The 21,730-nt window shown below is 40.8% G+C and overlaps 1 protein-coding gene across 1 annotated transcript in view; it reads left to right on the top strand.

Moving 5' to 3' along the window:
* Window positions 1–10,008: 10,008 nt before the first annotated feature.
* LOC147636913 (phospholipid-transporting ATPase 1-like) overlaps window positions 10,009–21,730 on the top strand; it is a 41,668-nt gene continuing 29,946 nt past the window's right edge. The window contains exons 1-3 of the mRNA XM_086800505.1: window positions 10,009–12,856; window positions 13,104–13,452; window positions 13,594–14,443. Coding sequence (XP_086656631.1) covers window positions 11,044–12,856; window positions 13,104–13,452; window positions 13,594–14,443 — 3,012 coding nt within the window. The 5' untranslated portion in view covers window positions 10,009–11,043. The remainder of the gene's footprint in view (window positions 12,857–13,103; window positions 13,453–13,593; window positions 14,444–21,730) is intronic.

Genomic DNA, 21,730 nt, shown 5'->3' on the forward strand with positions numbered 1-21,730 from the left:
TTGGTGACACATCTTGTTCTCTTCAAATGTTGTATCGCATAAAACACTGATAAAGGAGACCAAAAATTGACTTGAATTTTGGTTCAATGTCCATTAATCAAGCTTAAAATAGGTGCCTTTTGAATGCCCATGAAAGTAGCCAACATCTAGCCTTGTAAATTAACTGTCCTAGCCTATTTGTGTTGAATGGGTATATAATAGAATTTCAAGGATATAGAGTTTGGTCAATTACAAGAACTTAGAGGGAGGCAGGGGACTAACATTACATGTTATATTTGCAAATCTTTTTTTAAGACAATAAAAAATAGAAGCTTAAGTTAATGCATGTATAAGTTTTTTAAAAAGGGTATAACTTTAAGTATTCCAACTTTATGGCATGCTTCATTATCAAGATTTTATGGTCTACCCTCCCTTTTCTTAAGTATGTCAAAGCTTTAAAAGATACCCCTTTAATAATCTTTAAGACAATTTATTCAAATTTCATTATATTTATGTTGTGCTCTACCAAATTAAAGGATGTATAAATCTTTAGGTTGATAAGATCTAATTAAAAAACATTGTTGAGTATTCAATATGTTGAGATAGTATGCACATAACTTGTCATCTATCTCATATCAAGTAAACATGGTCTAAACTATAAGCATGTGTTAAGTACTTTGCATGTATTGAGTAATGTTCTTGACCAAAGAGCTTATTGTCTAGGAGCTCACAAGGGGTGAATTCCAACTCATATTTGGCCCACCACTCTCGTGTTAAAATGCCCTAGCTATATACATGACTAATTTGAAACAATTATATTATGATGTCATCTAATGGAATCATAATATAAAGTAAAGATAGTTAGCATCACATTTTGCCATGTAAAAGCTAATACTTTGGGGACTTCAAAAAAGTAATGTTTAATGCACATCATGAGTGTACCTTGTCGTCATTAGCATGGTTATTTTTTAATTAATTAAAAAGGAGGCTTACTTTAAAATTATTTATCCTAAAAAGTAGTTGCTCTTGGGAATGATCATCTCGCTAAGTTGAATCCCAATAAAAAGTCATATCTTAAAAAGTAACTCGTGATGCAAGAAAACTACTTTCAATAAGTTAGCTAGAGTTACAATCTTGAGGTTTCTCTTTGAATGGATATGCTAAGCTATAGAACCTCCTAGTAAAATTCCACTCATGTGTAGATATAACATGAATGGATATGGGTGTGACATACCTTGTATTCAGCAAAGGTTGCAAAAATGATGTTACTATTAAATCATAGTCCTAGAACTAAGCACACATGTGTCAAAGACCTAACAAGTGCCAAGTTAGGGAGGAAATTTTTTGTGAGGCTCTATTCACTAATTACATAGTGTTTGCTATCCCACCAAGTTTCTTTAAAAAGATACATATACATACAAGTAATCAATATATAGGGCAGTTGTGTCTAGAGGGTTAGAAAAACAAGCATCACAATAAAGAGGAAACAAAATGGTTACAAGAGAGAGAGAGAGAGAGGAATTTTGCTACATAAAAATGATCTTCTTTATGAAAGGAAGAAAAGGAGATGTAGGGGAGAAAGTCGATATGTCACATAGCTAATGTCTTTGTGTTCAAGTCCAAACTTAGATAAAAACAAGAAAATGGAAAAAAATGCATGGGTGCTGGTAGTAAAGAAGGCATTGGAAGTTAGAATGAGACACCGTGGGCTTTTCCTTGCACCACCAACCTGTTCATACTTTATAGATTAGAGATTACAAGTTTACAATATAACAAGCAAATATTTATAGGCTTCTCTTACATCAAGGGTAAGACGATGGAAGTAGTCCATATACATTAGCATTGCATTATGCGCCCTTTGAATATTTCGCACCTATTATAGTGTACAAACTTTATGATCTCCCTCTTGGAGGTACCCCTAACGTGGAATCAATTATACCAACAAGAATAAGCATCCATAGGTGTATGAATTCCTTCTTAAGGATAGGATTCCAATAAGGTCTAAGTTGAAACATAATAGGAAAAATAAAACTCACCACCCTTAATATAAAATTAATATTAGTCAAAGAGTTTAGGGATAAAAGGCTCTAAGATAGTTCCTCTTTTGACAAGTACTACGAGAACTCTGCTTAGTTTTGGCCCACACCACCACCAAAAATCCTACCCAACTTAGTGGTCACCCATTGGCTACTAATTAATGTCATTTTCCTCCATGGGTCCTCTCTTTCTCTCTCAGAGGCACCCCTAATAAAACAAAGTGATCACAATAGTGTAAGCAACACCTTTGAGAGATGGAGTTACTTGTGTATGTCCTTTCCAAGAAACTCAAACATGGTTGTGTAAACATCAACTTAAGAATGGGAATCCAATAAGGTTCAATTAAATTGTAATAGAAAAAGAAAATCACTACTCTTACTGTAACATTGAGAGTTATCAAAGACTGCATGAATGAAGGGTGCTATGATAGCTTGTATAATGGGAAATTTTCTCAAGTTAATGCATGCCATTGGTGGCTGAAGTTCTACCCAAATTGGTGGTAATAATTGGCCACTCCTTATTTTGCCCTGTCTCCTTAAAGTTGCACTCTCTACAGAGTTGTAATAATACTTGTTTGGGGATGCTACAGTGCAAATAGAACTCAATCAATCCCCCCCCTTAGTCGCCCCCTCTCTTTTCATATGTGTAAATAAGGGGGAAGCCTTGCCCACATGAGTAGTTCCCCGTGTCTCTACATTCCCTTCATGGTTGTTGTTGCCTTGCCCAAAACAACACCTCCATTTGTGCCCTTCTTTGTAGGAGAGTGTTGAAGAAAAAGTAAATCACCACTCCTAAAAGTAGTGATGCTTTTGTGTGCTTTTTATCCTTCTCATAAGAGGCATTGAATTGTGATGACATTTTAAAATGCTTTCTTCTCCTCATCAAGGAAATGGGAATATCTCCTCATCCAACTTCACAAGAACTGGAGTTTCTTTTTGAATCAATGCAAATCATACCTCATGATTATATTTGTTATGATGAGTGAGGACCGCCTCTCTAGCTCTAATTTTGATATAAGTTGAGTAAGTTCTTTAAAAGAAAATTCTAAGAGTTTCTTTATGTGATAGTTACATCTCATAATCGCTATTCAAAATAAAATTTTGATTAAAGCCATGGCATTGCCATGTGCATTTCACTACTCAAATGCCAAGGTTTATCATCATGATTTAAATACCATAATGGTTGAAGCACAATTAGAGGCAAGTATAAAAAGGCATCAACTCAATTAGAAGCTTTGAAAATAACTAAACGTATGAGTCAAAGATCATCAAAAATACATGGCACAATAAAGTATTACACTAATCAATGTCCAAGGTTATAAGGGTTGTATGAGCAAAACGTGTTCATGAAGATGAAAGGATAACTCCCACATCCAAAGTGGCTTCAAGTCCTTCTACCTTATGTCTTTACCACCTCCCCCCTCCCAAACATCACCATTTTTGTATAGCTCAACTTCAAATTCAAGTTGGAAGGAAGCTATGGTGTATAGAAGTGGATTAGAGACATGTTTTAGCATGATGATGGCTTAATGACAATTAGCAAGGATGACTAAAGAACACATATTTTTTGCATTAGATTGGTACCTCTTATAAAGGATACTTAAGTACATCATTAACTTGCTCTAAAACAAGAATAATCAATCCCTAATTCTCTCAAGGATTCACCTCCCCTCAGATCTAGGTTCATTTAATGCTCATAATTTACTAACATGCACACACTTGCCCATTTGTTCTAGGCATCTCCTTTTGATGCTATTCTAAGCTAATTTTTATCCCTTACATCATGGATTATGCATACAATGGCTCATCCAATCACATACCTTTTGATTTTTACACCCTTCATAATATTTCTAAGGTTACATGCTCCCCCCTTAATTAACCCTTCATCACTTGTTTTTCAATAGCTCATAATTCATGAATTATCAAGCATATAGGGCAAGGAATGTTATCTCCCATCAAACTTTTTTATAATTCAAGAATGATCAAGCATACAAGGTCAGTAATGTTATCTCCCATCAAACTTTTGTCCATTAGCAAAATCCTTTTTGTTTGTGAGTGTTTTGAGAGCATCACCAAGGTAGTGCTTCTCATGAATGTGTTATGATGAAGGTGTAATAATTATTTTTGTTATGCATGTATACTTGTTTAAGCATCTTTTTTAAGACAATATGTGGTTGCACAATTACATAATTATTGTTAAAAATGAGATTTCTAAACAATATGTGATAGACTACCATGAATCCATTATGGAGGCTCATTCCATTGTTTATGATTTGCCCTTGAAGCAATTCCTCCTTTATAAAAGCTGCATAATAGCAAGCTTTTTTTAAATATATCATCCTTGTTGATGGGGTTTGAAATTTTCATCGTTGATATAATACATTTGTAGAAAGTACACCATATTCAAAACTCTTCATGTGCTTGGGTCACTTTGAGAGTAATCTCACTTTCATGGAGTAAATAGCATTAGAGTTGCTATATCATCCTTGTTGATGGGGTTTGCAATTTTCATCGTTGATATAATAAGCACATCATATTCAAAACTCTTCATGTGCTTGGGTCACTTTGAGAGTAATCTCACTTTCACAAAGTAAATACCATTTTTTACTCCAAAAAGTGATGTGAATTATAATGCTAGATTGTGATCAATGAAGAATCATGTGGATGAGAATTGTTACATTTATAGATTACAATTTCAATACCAACAACTTTCTTGCACAACTATTTAAGCCCACTATGTGGCAAGGTTATAGTATTCTAACCATATTTTTACAAAAAAAAAAAAGCCTATCCATGAGTTTCTAAACAATTCATGTATGTTACCATATTGTTATTTGATTAAGTCTCATATGGAGACACAATCATTGTAAAAGTTTTGTGGTTTATTTGGCATTATAGAAGAAATAATGTTCAGCTTTGCTTAGTATACAATATTACAATATTACATTTGATCGTCACACTATTACAATAATGTTCAGCTTTGCTTAGTATACAATATTACATTTGATCCTCCTCCAAAGATATATCTAGGATTTGCGCTTGTTTTAGCATTATTTATAGTTAAAAATAGGTGTGGATTGCATAATCAATCTCGGGGTTATTATTGTATTTGTGCTTGCTCTTGTCTAGCATCATTTATAGCTATAAATAAGGTATATTCTTGGAATTATTATTATACCTCACATCCAACTATATTCTTGGAATTATTATTATAACTCACATCCAACTATATTCTTGGAATTATTATTATACCTCACATCCACACTTTATTTTTAATATGTTTTAATACACATCAAATAAGATCACATGGGCATGCAACAAGTATAATGTTACACATATTGATACACATGATTTTGATGCACAAGTTTTTGAACCACGGAGTGGATTTCTCAAGGAGATTTCACAAAAAGCAATTTCATGATTTTATTAGCTAAATAGCTATATATCCTCAACGTGGTAAACATTCTAATTTTGGGTAAATAGCACCTGTTCTAATGAGATTACCTTTCCAAGTATGTTTTGGCATAATTAACTAACTTGGAAAATCCACCACACCTCAAAATCTCAAGGTTATGGTGGCCATCCTTTATACACAAAAACTTTATATGAAACTTACTTGCATGTATATGGATCTTTCTAAAGAAATTTGGAGGGAGAATTACTCTTGCTATGACCAAAACTAGTGAATAGAACCTCACGAGCCACTTTCTCCCAAAGCTGGCATTTGTTGTCATGTCTTTGAAACATGTGTGCTTGGTTCTAGGAATATGATTGAATATTGACATTAGTTTTGCAACGTTTGCTAAATACAAGTATGCCACACTATGTCAACTCTTCAAAGCCACATTATAAGTAGGCAAATGGAAGCCTTGCTCTAACATCAATGGTTAAAAACCAAAGTTCTAAGTAGGTCACCATTCATGTTATGTCTACACATGAGTGTGCTTCCTTCAATGGGAGGTTCCATAGCTTGGCATAACCATTTAAAGATGAAAACCTCAAGGTTATAGGTGTTCCCTAATCTAGCTACTAGCATATTGAAACCACTATTCTTGCAATGCGAGTTGCTTTTTTAGATACAACTTTTTCTTGAGATTTAACTTAGTGAGATGACTATTCCTAAGATTAATAGCTTCTAAGATACTTTAAATAATATTAAAATAAGCCTCTTTTGTAATGTAACTGATTGCAAAACCATGCTAAACAACAAGGCATACTCATGCTGCACATTAAACATTGCTTTGAAGTCCTTAAAGTATAGACTTGTGCATAATTTATGCTAGCTATATTTACTTTATATTAGGAATATATCAATGCTATAATTGTTTCATATATTAGTTATGCATGGAACTAGGGCATTTTTGTTAGATTTTGGGGAGACAGGCCATGTGTCAAGGTTTGTCCACCTAGCCATCCCGAGGAGGATCAACTCCCCCAAAATGTGCACGGGGGATATTAGTTTCCTCTACCTCCTCACTCCTTTATATGTGCAAGGGAAATAGCCACCACATCCTATGAGATAGAAGGGCCAAGCCTACTGCCATGTGTTAAGCTCAAGAGAGGGGAGGATATTTCATTTCCAACATCCACCCTAAAATGGAATCACGCGATTAGCCACTTGGCAGGTTTTTACCCTCCTGCACCACACAACCACTACTCCTAGAGCGAAGGCAACAAAATAGGCCAACCTTAGTGCCAATAGATAGGTACGCATGGATCACAGATGCAGCAGAGCCAAGTGATGAAGATAGGTAGGTGCTAGCCACCAACCTTGCTCTGATACCAGTGCTAGATTTTAAAGAGACGGGCCATGTGCTAGGATCCCCATGCCCGGCTACCTAGCCATCATGAGGAGGACCAGCTCCCCAAATGTGCACAGGGATACTAGTTTCCTCTACCTCCTCACCCCTTTATATGTGTAAGGGAAATAGCCACCACAACCTATGGGATAGAAGGGTCAAGCCTACTGTCAAGTTGAAGAGAGGGGAGGATGTTTTATTTCCAACAATTTTCACATGAGAGTGGTAGGCCAAATGTGAGTTTGGATTAAACTAGGAGTCTCATTCGTATGAGTTCCTAAATAAGAAGCTCTTTCATCAAGAACATACCCATATACAAAGTACTTGATAACAAATATATGCTTATGGATGACTATAGACTGTCTTTACACAATATTTTGATGTTAAGTTATGTGCAAACAGTCTTCATAGACAATCGTCACATACAAATCTTCATAGATTGCCTTTACGTGATATATTCATGTTAAGTTATGCGCAAACTCTCTTCACATACAAATTACCACAATGTTTCTTTTTAGTCTTATACATCATTGGGATCTTGATTCTTATCAACATGCTTTAGGCTTGGTTGAAGCACAACAAAAAGAGAATAAAATTTTAAATATATGGCCATAAAGATCATTAAAATGGGGTATCTTTTGAAGCTTTGACATACTTAAGAAAAGGGAGAGTAGACCACAAAAATGAAGCATGCAATAAAGTTGAACTATTAAAGTCATGCCCTTTTTAAAAACTTAGACATGCATTCACTTAAGCTTCTATTTTGTATTATGTTATAAAAAGAATTGCAATAATACCATGTAATACTAGCCATTACATGATCCCCACCTTTTATGCAAGATAGCTCCCTCTTAGCTCCTGTAATGGACCGATCACTATAGTGTTAAAAGATACAATTATATTACACCCATTTAACACAAGATATGCTTGGAGAGTTGATTTACAAGGCATTTTCAAGGCTAGTGCTTTAAAAGGCACCTATTTTACAAGCTTGATTAATGGACACTAAACCAAAAATTTTACTTCATTTTTGTTTCCCTTATCAATGTTTTATGTGATACAACTTTTTGAGAAGATTGAGACTCTTACCATGTGCCACACCGGCCATGTATGCACGAACATCATGTTTGGGGGTACACAAATGGGGAAAGGAATCATGTCCTAATGGTGAATCTTCAATCCCTTCGCTTCTAATGCTTTTCCTTTATATAACGTATTTACTTTAATAATTTCAGTTGAATAGTGCTCCAACATTTATCTCTACCCCTTATAGGTTTTGTTGTGCAAAAATGAGGAGTGTTTAACAAATTAACACATGAATTTTTGTTAGTTTTTATTACGGTCGACATTAGCATATGATAAATTGAGTGATTTTCCTAATAAGCATTGGTTTAGTAGATTCTTAAATGTTGCCCAATTTCGACATACTAATGAAAAGGTTCCAAATACATGGTGTATTATTTGAAAACTCTGATAATCCATACACAATTTACTTTTATTACAACTTTTAATTATGTAGATAAGACTAGTTAAAGTTACAAGTTGTGTTTTCTGCATAACCTAGCATTAATACAGTCTCTTGTCCCTAACTTCAATATTTAGTTGTAGATGCATTTTCACTCTTATGTAACCACTTTAATAAAACAATTACATTTGCATAGATTACAATGCCAACCATGAGCCCAAGGTGAGTCTGGCATGAAGAGGAAACCTAATGGTTACAAGAGAAGAAGTTGCTAAATGAAAAAGAACTTATTTATGTAAGGGAGGAAAGGGGATGTAGGGGAGGAAGTTGATATGTCACACCATAGCTAATGTTTTTTTCTTCAAGTCCAAAGTTATATAAAAAAAGACAATGAAACAATTGCATGGGTGCTTGTAAAGAAAGCATTGGAGGGTGTTAGCAAGTTAGGATGAGACACCATGACCTTTTCCTCGCACCACCAATATGATATATTAAAGGTGTTCATACTTTATGAATTATAAATTATATGTTTGCAATACTACAAGCAAATATTACAAGCTTCTCTTGCATCGAGGGTAAAGACCATGGAAACAATCCATATAAATTAGCCTTGCATTATGAAGCCTTTGGATATTTCCCACCTGTTAATAGTGTGATCAATCCAACAAACTTTAGGACTTATATAATAATATTTTGTTGTTAATGAGAACAATGAAGACATTATCAAACAATCTTGTTCATCGCATTAAGACTTGTATTTATTTTTGCATCTACTTATATCTCTTTGGCTAGCTTATGAATGTTAAGGGAGCATACTTTATGTGATCAAGAAATGAGCACTAAGGAAGCATACTTCGTGTGACCAAAGACTATGGAAACATTTTCATAGACAATGGTAATGCAAAGCTAGGGCCCTTGTGCACTTGCCATGAAACAAGAAAAGACAAAGATCTCCACCATTACTAGCCCTTAAAAAAAACATTAATCTATAAGCCATTTGGTGAAGAAGTCATGACAACTAAGTGTATGTGAAGACCCTCAAATACCTCATAAAATATGCTAAAATGTCTTAGAAAAAAGGTTACTCTTGCATGACCAAAGTAAAGCTTCAACTTAGCCTGCAGAGACAGGCGTGTAGCTCGGCTCGTAGAACAGTTGGGTTCCACAATGAGGACCTGGGTTCGATACCTAGGGACTACAGGACGGCGGCACACATGGCACGCACAAATCCACCCCCCCCCAAAAAAAAAACCCTCAACTTAGCCAAATCATGGTGTGATTGCAAGGTAATGAGCATTTAGGAAGCATACTTTGTCGAGCGAAGCGTGATGGGAATGCATTTCAAGACTACACCAAAACACGCATGTGGGTAGGGGAAAATGTCTTCAGATGGTATAATTTCCATTATTTCCACAATGGTGACATAGATAGATAGAGTTTTCAACATCATAGCCAAGCTAGCGGAGCACATCAGTATGACGCAAGGAGTGGATCGATCTTGGCTTGGATTTTCATGTTGAACTGAGTTGAAGTTCCATTTCCACCTTGAGCTAGGTGGCTAGAAATAGGGAAAAAAATGAATTAGATCATGATGTACAGGGAGATTATATAAGTCCGGGACAATCACTAAAGAAGGAAAAAAAAGAAATGTGGTAAACCTTAAAAAAATGAAAATGTAATATTTTTATTTTTATTTTTTGTTTTACACAATTGGAGGAGGGTTGTGTGTGAACGTTCCTTTTCCGGGAGATCGGTCGAACGTGGGAGTTTGCTTTTGTCGTTTGGCGACCATGAACTCTTCGTTGTCACTTGTGTCGAAGTATTAGCAGCGTCATCATCATCAGATCGGCAAAACGCCATAGCCAGCGAACTTCGAGCTTCGTCGCCATCGCTGCAACAGTCCTCCATCTCTTTCCCATTGTCAAATTATTGCCATAGTCAGGTATTCTTTCACTGTTGCCTTCATTTCTCAACGCAGCAGATCGGAAAGATCTCCATTGCCACGGCGCTTGGAAGTCGCCATCGCCTTCGCCATAGCCACAGAGAGCTTGGAGCTCCCCTTGTCTGTAGCCATAGACAAGAGCGATTGCAACCTGCCATTTCCATTCCATAGCCAAGGCCAGAGCCATAGCGAGAATATCATTTCATTACCGTTGTCTCCATAGCCAGAGCTCGCCGTGAGTTCTTGCGCCTTTCAGCTCGCCAGATCTCGATCTTCGTCCGTCGCCTTCTCTTTCTCTGCCCCCCCCCCCCCATCGCTGTATCTGACCTTTGAATCCTCGTTTGTTTTTTCTTAGATCCCACGGCTTTGCAGAATCTCAGGAAACCCCAATCTTCGACTCCGTGTCTTAGAGGTCCTAATTGCCCCAGCAAACCCCCTTTTTTTTTCACTCTGCAAAGGTTAGGATACCCAGGAAATTCTAAATTCCGCCTCCACACCATCTCGGAAAACCCTAGTTTCTGATTCTGCATTTCTAAAACCCTAACATTCCAATTGTGTCCCCGACAATGGAGAATGCAGTTTAAAAAATGGCACAGAAGCGGTTGCAAGCGGATTCTCAAAGCTTGACGTTCAGGATTATTAGACCAAGAAGAACAGAAGAGAAGGAAGAAACAGAAGAAGAAAAGGAGACAGAAGGATTCCTTACTGTGGAGTGAAAACTGAAAGTCCAAATTTTTCTGTTGCAACCTGCATTGCAGACTTTCCCAAATCTGAGGTATCCTCGAGCTTTTCTGCTCTTGTTTTTTGTCTGTTACGTCTAAAATGTCATTGAGCGGCCATCATCTTCTTGCTTCTCCGTCACCGTCTTTGGGAAGCTTACAGCAGACCTCACCGTCGTCGCCCGCCATCAATGGAGGTTTCGGTTGCCTGTGTATCAATGCTGTTCCTGCAGCACCAGGTGAGGCTAGAGGTTCTTCATTGCGGGAAGGTCACCCCCTTGCTGCTGTGGTGGCATTTCCCTTCACAGCTCCCAATGATCTGACATCTGAACCAGAAAGAATCCCTTCTCTGAGTTTGTCAGAACCAGACACAGGTTCAAAATTTGATATGCGCCCATCCGTCTCTCACTCCCGTGCCTCCCAATCTGGTTCTTCGTCTCAACTAGATGTTTCAGTTCCCACTCTTGAACGATTTCGGCCAGAAATAGGCCGTCCTTCATTCGAGCTTCTTGAGCCATGGGACTCCAAATTTTCTCACAGAAGCTCACAGGCCTCGTCTGCCCTGCCTTCCGTAGATGTAGCGTCATCTAACCCTCTCCAGAGTGAAGAAAAACAGAAAACCAAGCCTCGCAGAGTGTATATCAACAATCCATTGAGGACAAATGATCATGGTGACATGGTGGGTAATAAAGTGAGAACTAGCAAGTACACCTGGCTTACTTTTTTACCAAAGAATCTGTTTGAGCAGTTTCGTCGGGTTGCTTACATTTATTTTCTGGCCATAGTCATTCTGAACCAGATCCCTCAGCTTGCTGTTTTTGGTCGAACAGCATCTCTTTTTCCTCTACTGTTTGTTTTGGTTGTCACAGCAATCAAAGATGGATATGAGGACTGGGGAAGGCACAGATCTGATATTATTGAGAACAACAGGTTGGCACAAGTGTTTTCCCAAGGAGATTTCCGACCCAAGAAGTGGAAGCGGATAGAGGTCGGAGAAGTTGTCAAGGTTGATGCCGACACCCCTGTCCCATGTGATATGGTGTTGCTTGGAACCAGCAATTCAAGTGGGGTTGCTTATATCCAGACTCTCAATCTTGATGGGGAGTCCAATTTGAAGACTAGGTATGCTAGGCAAGAGACACAAGCGAGGCAGCCTGACATCAATCCTTTGTCGGGCTGTCTGGTATGTGAGCCTCCAACTAGAAATATTTATGAGTTTTCAGCATACATGGAGTCAGACAGTGGAGAGATTGCACTAGGGCCTTCGAATGTTATCCTTCGTGGATGCGAGCTGAAGAATACCTTATGGATAGTTGGGGTTGTTGTTTATGCAGGAAAGGATACAAAAGTGATGATGAACAGTGCAGGGGCACAATCAAAAAGGAGCAAACTTGAATCTCAAATGAACAGTGCTACAATGTGGCTGGCTTTCTTTTTGCTCATAATTTGTTTGGTGGGTGGTTTGGGGATGGGGCTGTGGGTTGGCAAACACCAAAGCATGCTCGATTCTTTGGCTTACTACCACAAGATAGATATGTCCACGGGAGAGGATGTAGAGTTCTACAATGTAGTAGGGGAGGCAGTGTTTGCATTTTTGAGCTTTGTGATAATGTTTCAGGTTATGATACCGATCTCACTGTACATATCCATGGAGCTTGTTCGATTAGGGCAGTCAACTTTCATGAGTAGGGATATAGAGATGTACTATAGTGGATCAGATACACGCTTTGAGTGTAGAGCATTGAACATCAATGAGGATTTGGGTCAGATAAAGTACATTTTTTCTGACAAAACTGGGACCTTAACCCAAAATAAGATGGAATTTTACACAGCAAGCATAGATGGTGTCAATTACAGTGATGGGGTAGCAGATTATAACATTGATGTCTCTTCTTCACAGGACCTGACAAGAAGAGGTGCGTGCTTTGATATGAGTTAATACTTGCAAACACAATATATCAACAATGGATCCCAATGCCTAAAAAGCTGCCCAACTGAAAGGAAAAAATAATTACACCACCGCCACCACCTCCTCCACATGCCAAACTTCCTCATCCCCAAAGTGTATTATCTGTGACACAGCCTTTTTAGGCCCTCAAATTCCCATCTGCACATCAATATTTGCCTTTTCTTATACTCGTTTTATTTTTCGGTGTTTTCTAGATAATCATGGAGCAAGGGCGAGGCCAAAACAGCTTGTGAAAGTGGACCTGAAGCTGCTGCAATTGTTACAAACTGATCGCCAGACATTAGAGAAGAAAGCAGTGCAAGAGTTTTTCCTTGTGTTAGCTCTGTGTAATACAGTTGTTCCAATCAGAGTTGATGAGGAAACTCCAGTTGATCCCGAGGCCCCCATTGTGGATTTGTCGCCTGAAAGTTTCCCATTTATAGAATATCAGGCTGAATCACCCGATGAACAAGCCCTTGTTACTGCAGCAGCATCATATGGTTATGTTTTAGTGGAGCGAACCACTCGGCATGTTATGGTTGAAGTGCAAGGTGAACTTCAGAGGTATTGTGCTCTTCTAATTGAATGCTTCTTGTACTGGTTCAGGCGCACCATTCTATCTGCTTTGATCAGACTTTGAGTGTTAAGGCTATGGGGATAACTAATCATTTCAGCTTTTATCTCGCTTGCTGATTGGGTATGCAGGTATGATTTATTGGGACTTCATGAATTTGATAGTGTACGCAAGCGTATGTCTGTGGTTGTTCGATGCCCTGATAGATCCATTAAAGTGTTGTTGAAAGGTGCTGATACAACTGTCTTGGATCTGGTTACAAAGCATACAATTGCAGCAGCATCTGAAGCAGAAAAACACAGTGCCAGGGTTTTGTCCTCCACATTGGCACACCTCGATGAATATGCCAAAGCAGGGCTGCGAACACTTGTAGTGGCTTCTAAAGAGTTGTCAGAAGCTGAATTTCATCAGTGGGAGAGCAGGTATTCAAGTGTAAGCACTGCACTGGGCAATAACAGAGTAGTCTTGCTGCGTAAAGCTGCAGAGAGTTTGGAAAAAGACCTAACTCTTTTAGGGGCAACAGGAGTAGAGGATAAGTTACAAGATGGTGTTCCAGAGACTATTGCTGCATTAAGAGAAGCAGGAATGAAGGTGTGGGTGCTAACTGGAGACAAGCAAGAAACTGCCATTTCCATCGGCTTCTCTTGCAGCCTATTAACACATGACATGGAGCAAATTATTATAAGTGCAACCACGGCAAGTGATTGCAAGGATGCAATCCTTAAAGCAAAGGAAAGTGTTGGAAGGCAGAGAACCTTTTCTTTGCAGAATTGCAGCAGCAAGGTTTCTGAGAGTATGCAGTCAAGTCCTCTTTCTAATGGTGCTATGTTAAGTCCTCGCTCACTGGAAACTCTCTTGCATGCTGATGGAGACAAAGTTCAGGAACCTTCAAGCTTGTACAATAAGAGCAGTCCACCACTGGCTCTAATCATTGATGGCAACAGTCTTGTCCATGCTCTAGCAAAAGATCTTGAGCAGGAGGTAATACCCATCTCATGCTATAGCTGTATCTCTTCTCTGAAAAGCATTTGTGAACAATTTTTCAATGTGAAGTAAGGTTAAAAACACTGTAATTGCCAAGGAGGTGGTAGCTCAAGTGGTGAAGTGTTTGTCTTGGGACTGGGAGGTCTTGGGTTCAAACCCCCACTAGGTGCTCCCTCAGCGGCATCGCCTACGGGTAGAAAAAAGTGCCTATGGGCAGTGAAACGTGCTTACGGGTGGTGAAAAAACGGTAACTATGGGAGGATCTTAGGCCTAAGGCCAGTCCAAGAAAAAAAAAATAAAAAAATAAAAATAAAAACACTGTAATTATCTCCCGGACAGAGCTTACGTCCTTCACAACATACAAAGTGACTTGTAAATACCATTAGAGAGGTTTGTTTAAGATAGATTTGAAGTACGGGTGCTATAGAGATTGTTGAGTACCTAGTAGTTGGATGTCAATTGTAGACACCACCAAGAGAAAGGACCATGGAGGGTGCAAGGAGAAATAGGACGACACTACATTAGAGGCCAAAGTTGGTTTGGCCTTTCTGGTACACTGTGTGTCCCGGACTAATGGTCGAACCATCAACAAGAAGCCACTCCTACCGTTACTTCCTCCCCTTGGGTTTGCTTGACACGAACCAGATTCTAGGGCCCAGGGGTCTTGACACATGCTGCGTTACTCTCCTTGGACATGTGCTCTTCTTCTGGGAATGTTCGTGGGTGACTGTTGTAGGCCGAAGACTCAGTGATGTGTAGCATGGGGGTACGGGCGGGGACATAGGGGGCGTGTGAGTATGGTGTGTGGCTGGTAAGGTACACACTGGATGCCCGGGGTCACTGGTACATATAATGGTTGGGTGGCTAAACATGGTATGCCAAGCTAGGCAAAGTACACACTGGACGCCCGGAGTCATTGGTATATATAATGGTTGGGTGGTTAAACATGGTATGCCAAGCTAGGTTCATTTTAGCTATTCTTGAGTTCTTCTTCTTCTCTCACGTTTTTTTATATGAGGCTAGATTTAGAGAGCTAGAGCTCCTTGCATGGAAGCATGACACAAGTAAAGGTGGAGATTCCAAGACTGAAGGAGCTCCTAGGAGACGCAATCACCGAAGGTGGTGGTCTTGAGGAGGTATTGTTGCTCGAGATGCAGCTGTTAGAGTCAGAATTCGAGAGCCAACAACAAGAGCAGGAAGATGAGGTTAGCTTGTTTGTTCCCATGGAGCTTTTGAAGAGTCTCTCGAAGTTCGATACGGAGGAGGACGAGGCTACTTCCCTCGGCTTATTTGTTCCCATGGAGCTTTTGAAGAGTCTCTCGAAGTTCGATACGGAGGAGGACGAGGCTACTTCCCTCGTAGACGATCCAGTAAATGAGCGAGAACTTGGAGATCGAGAGGGTGGATATGGAGCTGAGTTTACAGATGGATTGGAATAGAAGTGGATCAAAAGTGCATGATTTGCCCTAGTGCTCTAGGTTTAGGAGGAGGGGATGTCATGTGCATTACCCATGTAAGTACCACGTGGACATGCTGCCTACTTGTAGCCGCCTTCTAGGCAAAGTACATGGCAGAGTATGGCATGTTTGGAACTGTTTTGGCAGCCCAATAGGTGCCTGGAGGTGCCCAAGACATGGACCAATAGTCGGGACACAAGTTTGGCACATTATGAGGCCTTTCTAATGACTCTTTGGGATCTTAAAATCCCTAGCCGACTTGAATACGACTTGCTATCAATTCCCTATATAAAGGCAGGTCAAGGGTCAATCTTGATCATCTTATTCTTGCACACACAGGTGTTGACACCACTGGATAGAAGGTGGTACAAACACAAGCATCTGGAGATCCTCACAGAGATTGTGATGATCTCCAGAGGTTCGGGGTCATGCTTGACTATCTCATTCTTGCACACATAGGTGTTGACACCGCTGGCTAGAAGGCAGTCCTTGACTCCCAAATGCAAGCATTGGGAGATCATCACTGAGGTTGTGAATAAACAAGTCATCTTAGTAGAAAGGTATGCATAAGCAGAATCTAAGCCAAGATCCAAGTACATTGTAAATACAACATGTTTTTTGCATTATACAGTAGATCAAGTCTCTCTCTCCTTCTCTATTGTGTTTTGCTCAATTTCGATTAGCATTAATTTCTCATGTACTTAGCGTTTACCCTACGTTTAAGTCTTTTTGCTGCATCACTCATGTGACATACAGTGCCTAGTTTTCTTCAACTGAGGTGATTTGATGGAAGAGTGCAGCAAAATCACAATCAGAGATTGGACGACCGAGGTGGAAGAGGAGCAAAGTTGCATCACTCATGTGACATACAGTGCCTAGTTTTCTTCAACTGAGGTGATTTGATGGGAGAGTGCAGAAAAATCACACTTAGGGACTGGATGACCGGGGTCACCGTGGTGGAAGAGGAGCAAAGTTGCATCTTGTTCCCCTATGTCCAAGTTAAGCAGGATGTGCTGTCATGTGCATCACACAAGTGAGTGCCGCGTAAGCATGGTCCCATCCCAGGCATCAGCCGCTCAAGGGTAAATTATAAGGAAGAATAGATACCTTTTGGGCAGCCTGAAGGGGATCAGCCCCGGTGTCCAAGTCATGTGCCCGAGTGTGAAGCAGCATTTTATGGGGCTGTGTGTTGGCCGACCAGCAGTGAACTGTGACGGGCCTACAGCAGCTGGCCAGTCTATTAGAAGCATAAAAATAGAATGATGAGGAGAAGTTGTAGGCATCAAATTGCCAGCAACGCAATGTGAGATCCTAGAGAAGCAGAGATGAGTCTTGCATCAGCAGAAGGGAGTTCCTAAGGAGGAAGATTCAGCCTTGGAACAACTAGGCCAATAACCTTATCCAGTCGCGGAGGTGATAACCTTTGGTGCCAAAAGGAATGCCTCGTTGAGGTTTATGCCATTTGATTAGTGATGGAGACGATACAATGTTTTGTTGCACTGAGTTTTAGGAAACTCTCCTACAATTCCTTACCTTGTATGCTAGTTTTCTTATGACTTCACTAGTATTATAGTCTCCAGACTAGGGTTTTCAATAACCGTGAGGTATGGACTTCGTCCGGGCTATTTTGCTCAGCATACTAGATCAGATTGTAGTGTAGATTTAGGATCATCATTAAAACCCCCTCTCATTCGTACATGGCAGGATTTATGCCTTTTCCCCTTCACATTTCACCAAAACTTACAACCTTTTTTGTGCCTTTGTAACCCCTGGTTGGACTTCATGTTGTGGCTACTGGTGGCATTTTGGTAAGCCTCCTTATCTCCTTGGGAAGGTGGATCACTTCTTGTTGCGCACTTTGGCAGTCCATGACACCATGTCAAACCATCATTTGCGAGAGAGGTAAAGCACATTTATGAGCATTTCCTTATGGTTTCTTTATTTGCCATACAACCTCATGGAGGACGAGGAGAAGATGAGTTTCTTGAGTAGATGAGTTTCTTCAGTCTTTCTTCAACCATGTCAGCATAAATGGGAGCTTTCTTGAAATCCATAGTAAGCTTTATACTGTTGCATTATCTTTGATGGATGATCAACTTTTGCATTGCATCCCTTTCCCACACAATCTCAACATTTATTGTCCCATGGTCAGATTCTGGTATCCATGACCCCAAACATACTCTTGCACATTTGGATGAGTTTTTTTCCCACGATGGTTAGGTTCCTTTTGATCCACTGACTTTCTTTTGCATTCAAGGCTATTGGTTCTTGTACGTAACCTACCTTGGCATGAGTGAGTCTGCCGTTACAGTGGCAGTTCGTGCTTTCATGTGTCCCAACATGACATCAACTCCCTTGCATCTGGTCCCTTGCATCTGAATATTTTTGTCATCCTCAAACTCCACAAAAGGGTGGTCACGGTTGAGTTTGGTATAAAAGGTGGATGATAGTGATTCAGACGCTAAAATCTAGGCAGATAGCCAACCTAAACCCCAAGTTAACAATTTAACTCTCGGGTTAGCCTCAGGTACATAATGGTGGAATCATCTCTGTGGAATGGGGTCAAGGGGTAGCCTCTTATGCATCTCAATTTGGACCCACATGTATCTCTTCTTGTACATCCGCTATAACTGTTGAGACTGGATTTTAAATGTCGTTTGATCATGCATGTGATACCACCATTTCTGTCACGACCCTGTGTTTTTCTCTGGACAGTATGCAGGTGGGCACGGGGACATGGTGGACAGTGTGAATGGCATCAGTTTGGAGTTGAAAAGGAAACCCATGTGTGGACAACCCCAAGTGTGAAAGGGACAAAGAGATTTTAATTAAAAAGGTTTTATAATCTTTGGGGGCCCAAAAAGGCTATTTTGGACAGCGCTACTCTTGCTTTTGGAAGAAGTTACTGGCGGGCTGCTCTGAATCATGGAGAGGCGCAGCTGAATATCATTCCACGCCTGCTTTTTGGGAAGAGTTCATGGGCTGGCTGCCGCGCTACAGAGAACAGTATGCTAGGCGCTTGTTAAATCTCTCTGTCTTTGGCTTTTGGAGGGCTGGTTGGCTGCTGCGCTGCAGTGTATACAGGCGCCTACTGAATCTCCTTCTCTTGTGCTTTTGGCAAGACGCCAGCCGGCTGGACTGCAGGCGCACAGGGCTGAAACACATGCGCTTTTGCATAGAGTCAGGCTGCAGCTTACAGGCTGATTTCTCTAGACACACAGGCAGCCAGGTGTGTGCTTTTTGGAGGACGGCGTGTTTTTGCAGAAAGGAGGGACTGGTTTCCTGGACACTCAGGCGGCCGGGACTATAGAGGTACACAGCTTTTTGAAGGCAAACTTGGACTAGTGTGTACAGCTCCTTTCACTCATAGGTGGCTGTTGGACAGAGGTGCACAAGTGTGCTGATCCTCCTTGCAACAGGGATGTTCTGAGGCTGTTTTGCTTGGCTGCAAGTACATTGTGTACATGGGTTATTGGCTGCAAGTACAAGGTCACCTGGTTATGTTTCTTGGCATGGGAGCGACCCAAGCTCCCATGGGTGCATACCCATGGAGCAGATTGCTTTCTTCCTTCTTGGAAGGAACAAAGGGACCTGCAGTTTTGGACATACCTATGTAACATAGTTGTGGGGTAGAAGTACAACCAGACATATTCAGTAAGAGCTCTCTCTTTTGTTTGTGTGTTGTGTTGGCACTACATTTGAGTATGTGCCGAGAATGTTTTCACGTGGAAACAGGACACGGGTTTCATACTGGGCTAGACCAGATGTTTAATGGGGAAACAGGTCACCCGATGTTTGGTGAAACAGGTCTTTGTTTCATGTGGAAACATGTTTATGGTTCTCCAAGAGATAGGTCACATGCAGGTAGCGGTCACAGGAGTGGTCATATGTTTGGTCCAGCCTTGCTACTAATTGGACAGAGGACAGGGAATCCATGACGGAGATGGATAGTATCCATGACGGAGATGGATAGTATCCTTGGAAGGTAGAGAGGGAGTGTACAGGTGTGACTACTGTATGGTATGCTGTGCTGTGATACGAGTTCTCTTATGGGAGAGTTTGGGAGTCTGTGTGTTGTGATGTAGAAGCACTGGATGTGTCAGGGTGTGATGCCGTTCATAGGGTGAGAGGCTATGGATGGTTGTGGCAGCCCTGATCATGGGAGAAAGCTTCTGAATGCAGTCTCAATGTGAGAGAGTCTTTCGATGTGAACAATGGCTGGACTTGTTTGTGGATGCCAAGTGGACAAGAAGCCATGATGCAAGGTCTTTGTAGGCTTCAGGAGTTCTACTGTGACGGCTAAGTTTCCAGCCTTATTGTAATCAAAGCTCTTATAATCAATTAAAGAAATACCGTAAGAGGCGCCATTGCACTGTTTGTAGGAGCACTTTGGCTCCCCCTGTTTGTTTTCCTTTTCTAGGTCCTCGATGGTATTGAAGTGTTTTGTGTGCAAGTTTGTTTTTGCACCGCCCTTTGGTTTTGTTGAAGGCTATGGCTTTTGACACTTTGTCACCGGTGGTATCTTCACGGAGGCTTCATGGGTTCGGAAGACAATTTCTTTCTATGTTTAGCAGTGGTGGTCTACTATGCTTCGTCGGGGACTTGTGATTACCACTTGGGTGGAGTGCAAGCAGATTTTGGGTGTCGAAGATGTATCAGATGAGGCTTAGACGGAAGCGGAGGAACTTTATGTAACACGCGGAAGCTCTGGGAGTCTTCTTTCAGCCCTAAACACTACTGGCAACATGCCGATGCAAAGTGCAGATATAGAGAGAGTAGAGAGAGAGAGATGTGCTGGAAATTCAGTATATTGCTATAGTACAAAAGGTACTCTTACACATAGCCCTGCGCTGCCTTGAATAAAAGGTGATTAACACCCAAAACTGTCCCCCTATGGGACTCCTAGTGACCCAAACCCCGAGAGGGTTGAATGGTGACTACAATGAGCATATGCGCCTATTTATAGGCCTTGGGAAAATTGTAGACCTCCGACTGCTGGTCGGCCAGCAGTCGTGGAGAAAAAGCCATACAAATCTTGCGTTATACTGATCTGGACCAATCGCCTCTGATCTGGTCCAGTCGCCTTGAACTGGTCCAGTCGCCCACCTTTGCAAGCAGCCGACAGCTCCACCTTTTCCTTCCATGCCCTTGCTACAAGTCCACACTGGTCTCTGCTGCACCAGATGCTCCCTCTGCTAAACTTGATGACGGGAATCCAACCTGCTCTTGGATGACTGTCATCATCCCAATCCTTTCCCGAAGTCCCTCTGTCATCCATCCATCCCTGGCAAACCCTTTTCTTTGAAAACCCGGCCTGTTCTCCAAACCACTCTGTCTCAAATGAAGATCTATGCATCTGTTCCATCTAGTCCACAATCCATTCCTGCCTTGACTCTGAACACGGTCTTGATCTTCATTCCTGAGAAATGAGTCTGGCACTCTCACATCACCCCTTGGAGGATAAACCTCCCTTGGGACCATTGCTCGAGAACCTATCTGGCTCACAGGAGTGCCATCCCCTCTGGCACTGTGGAACACCAGCAAACCTCCTGGGAGCTCTTCCCGATTCTGTGCTCCTTGCCTTGGGCTTTGCATCCGTGTACTTTCCTGTACCTTGGACCTGTACACCATCATATGGGACTGAGTCAGTGTTTAGCTTTGCTGAGCCTAATGCTCTGATACCAATGTAACGCGTGGAAGCTCTGGGAGTCTTCTTTCAGCCCTAAATACTCTTGGCAACATGCTGATGCAAAACGCAGATATAGAGAGAGAGTAGAGAGAGAGAGAGATGTGTTGGAAATTCAGTATATTGCTATAGTACAAAAGG

The sequence above is a fragment of the Cibotium barometz genome, chromosome 7, assembly GCF_041138505.1.
Source record: "Cibotium barometz isolate CiBa-2024 chromosome 7, ASM4113850v1, whole genome shotgun sequence".
NCBI lineage: Eukaryota > Viridiplantae > Streptophyta > Polypodiopsida > Cyatheales > Cibotiaceae > Cibotium > Cibotium barometz.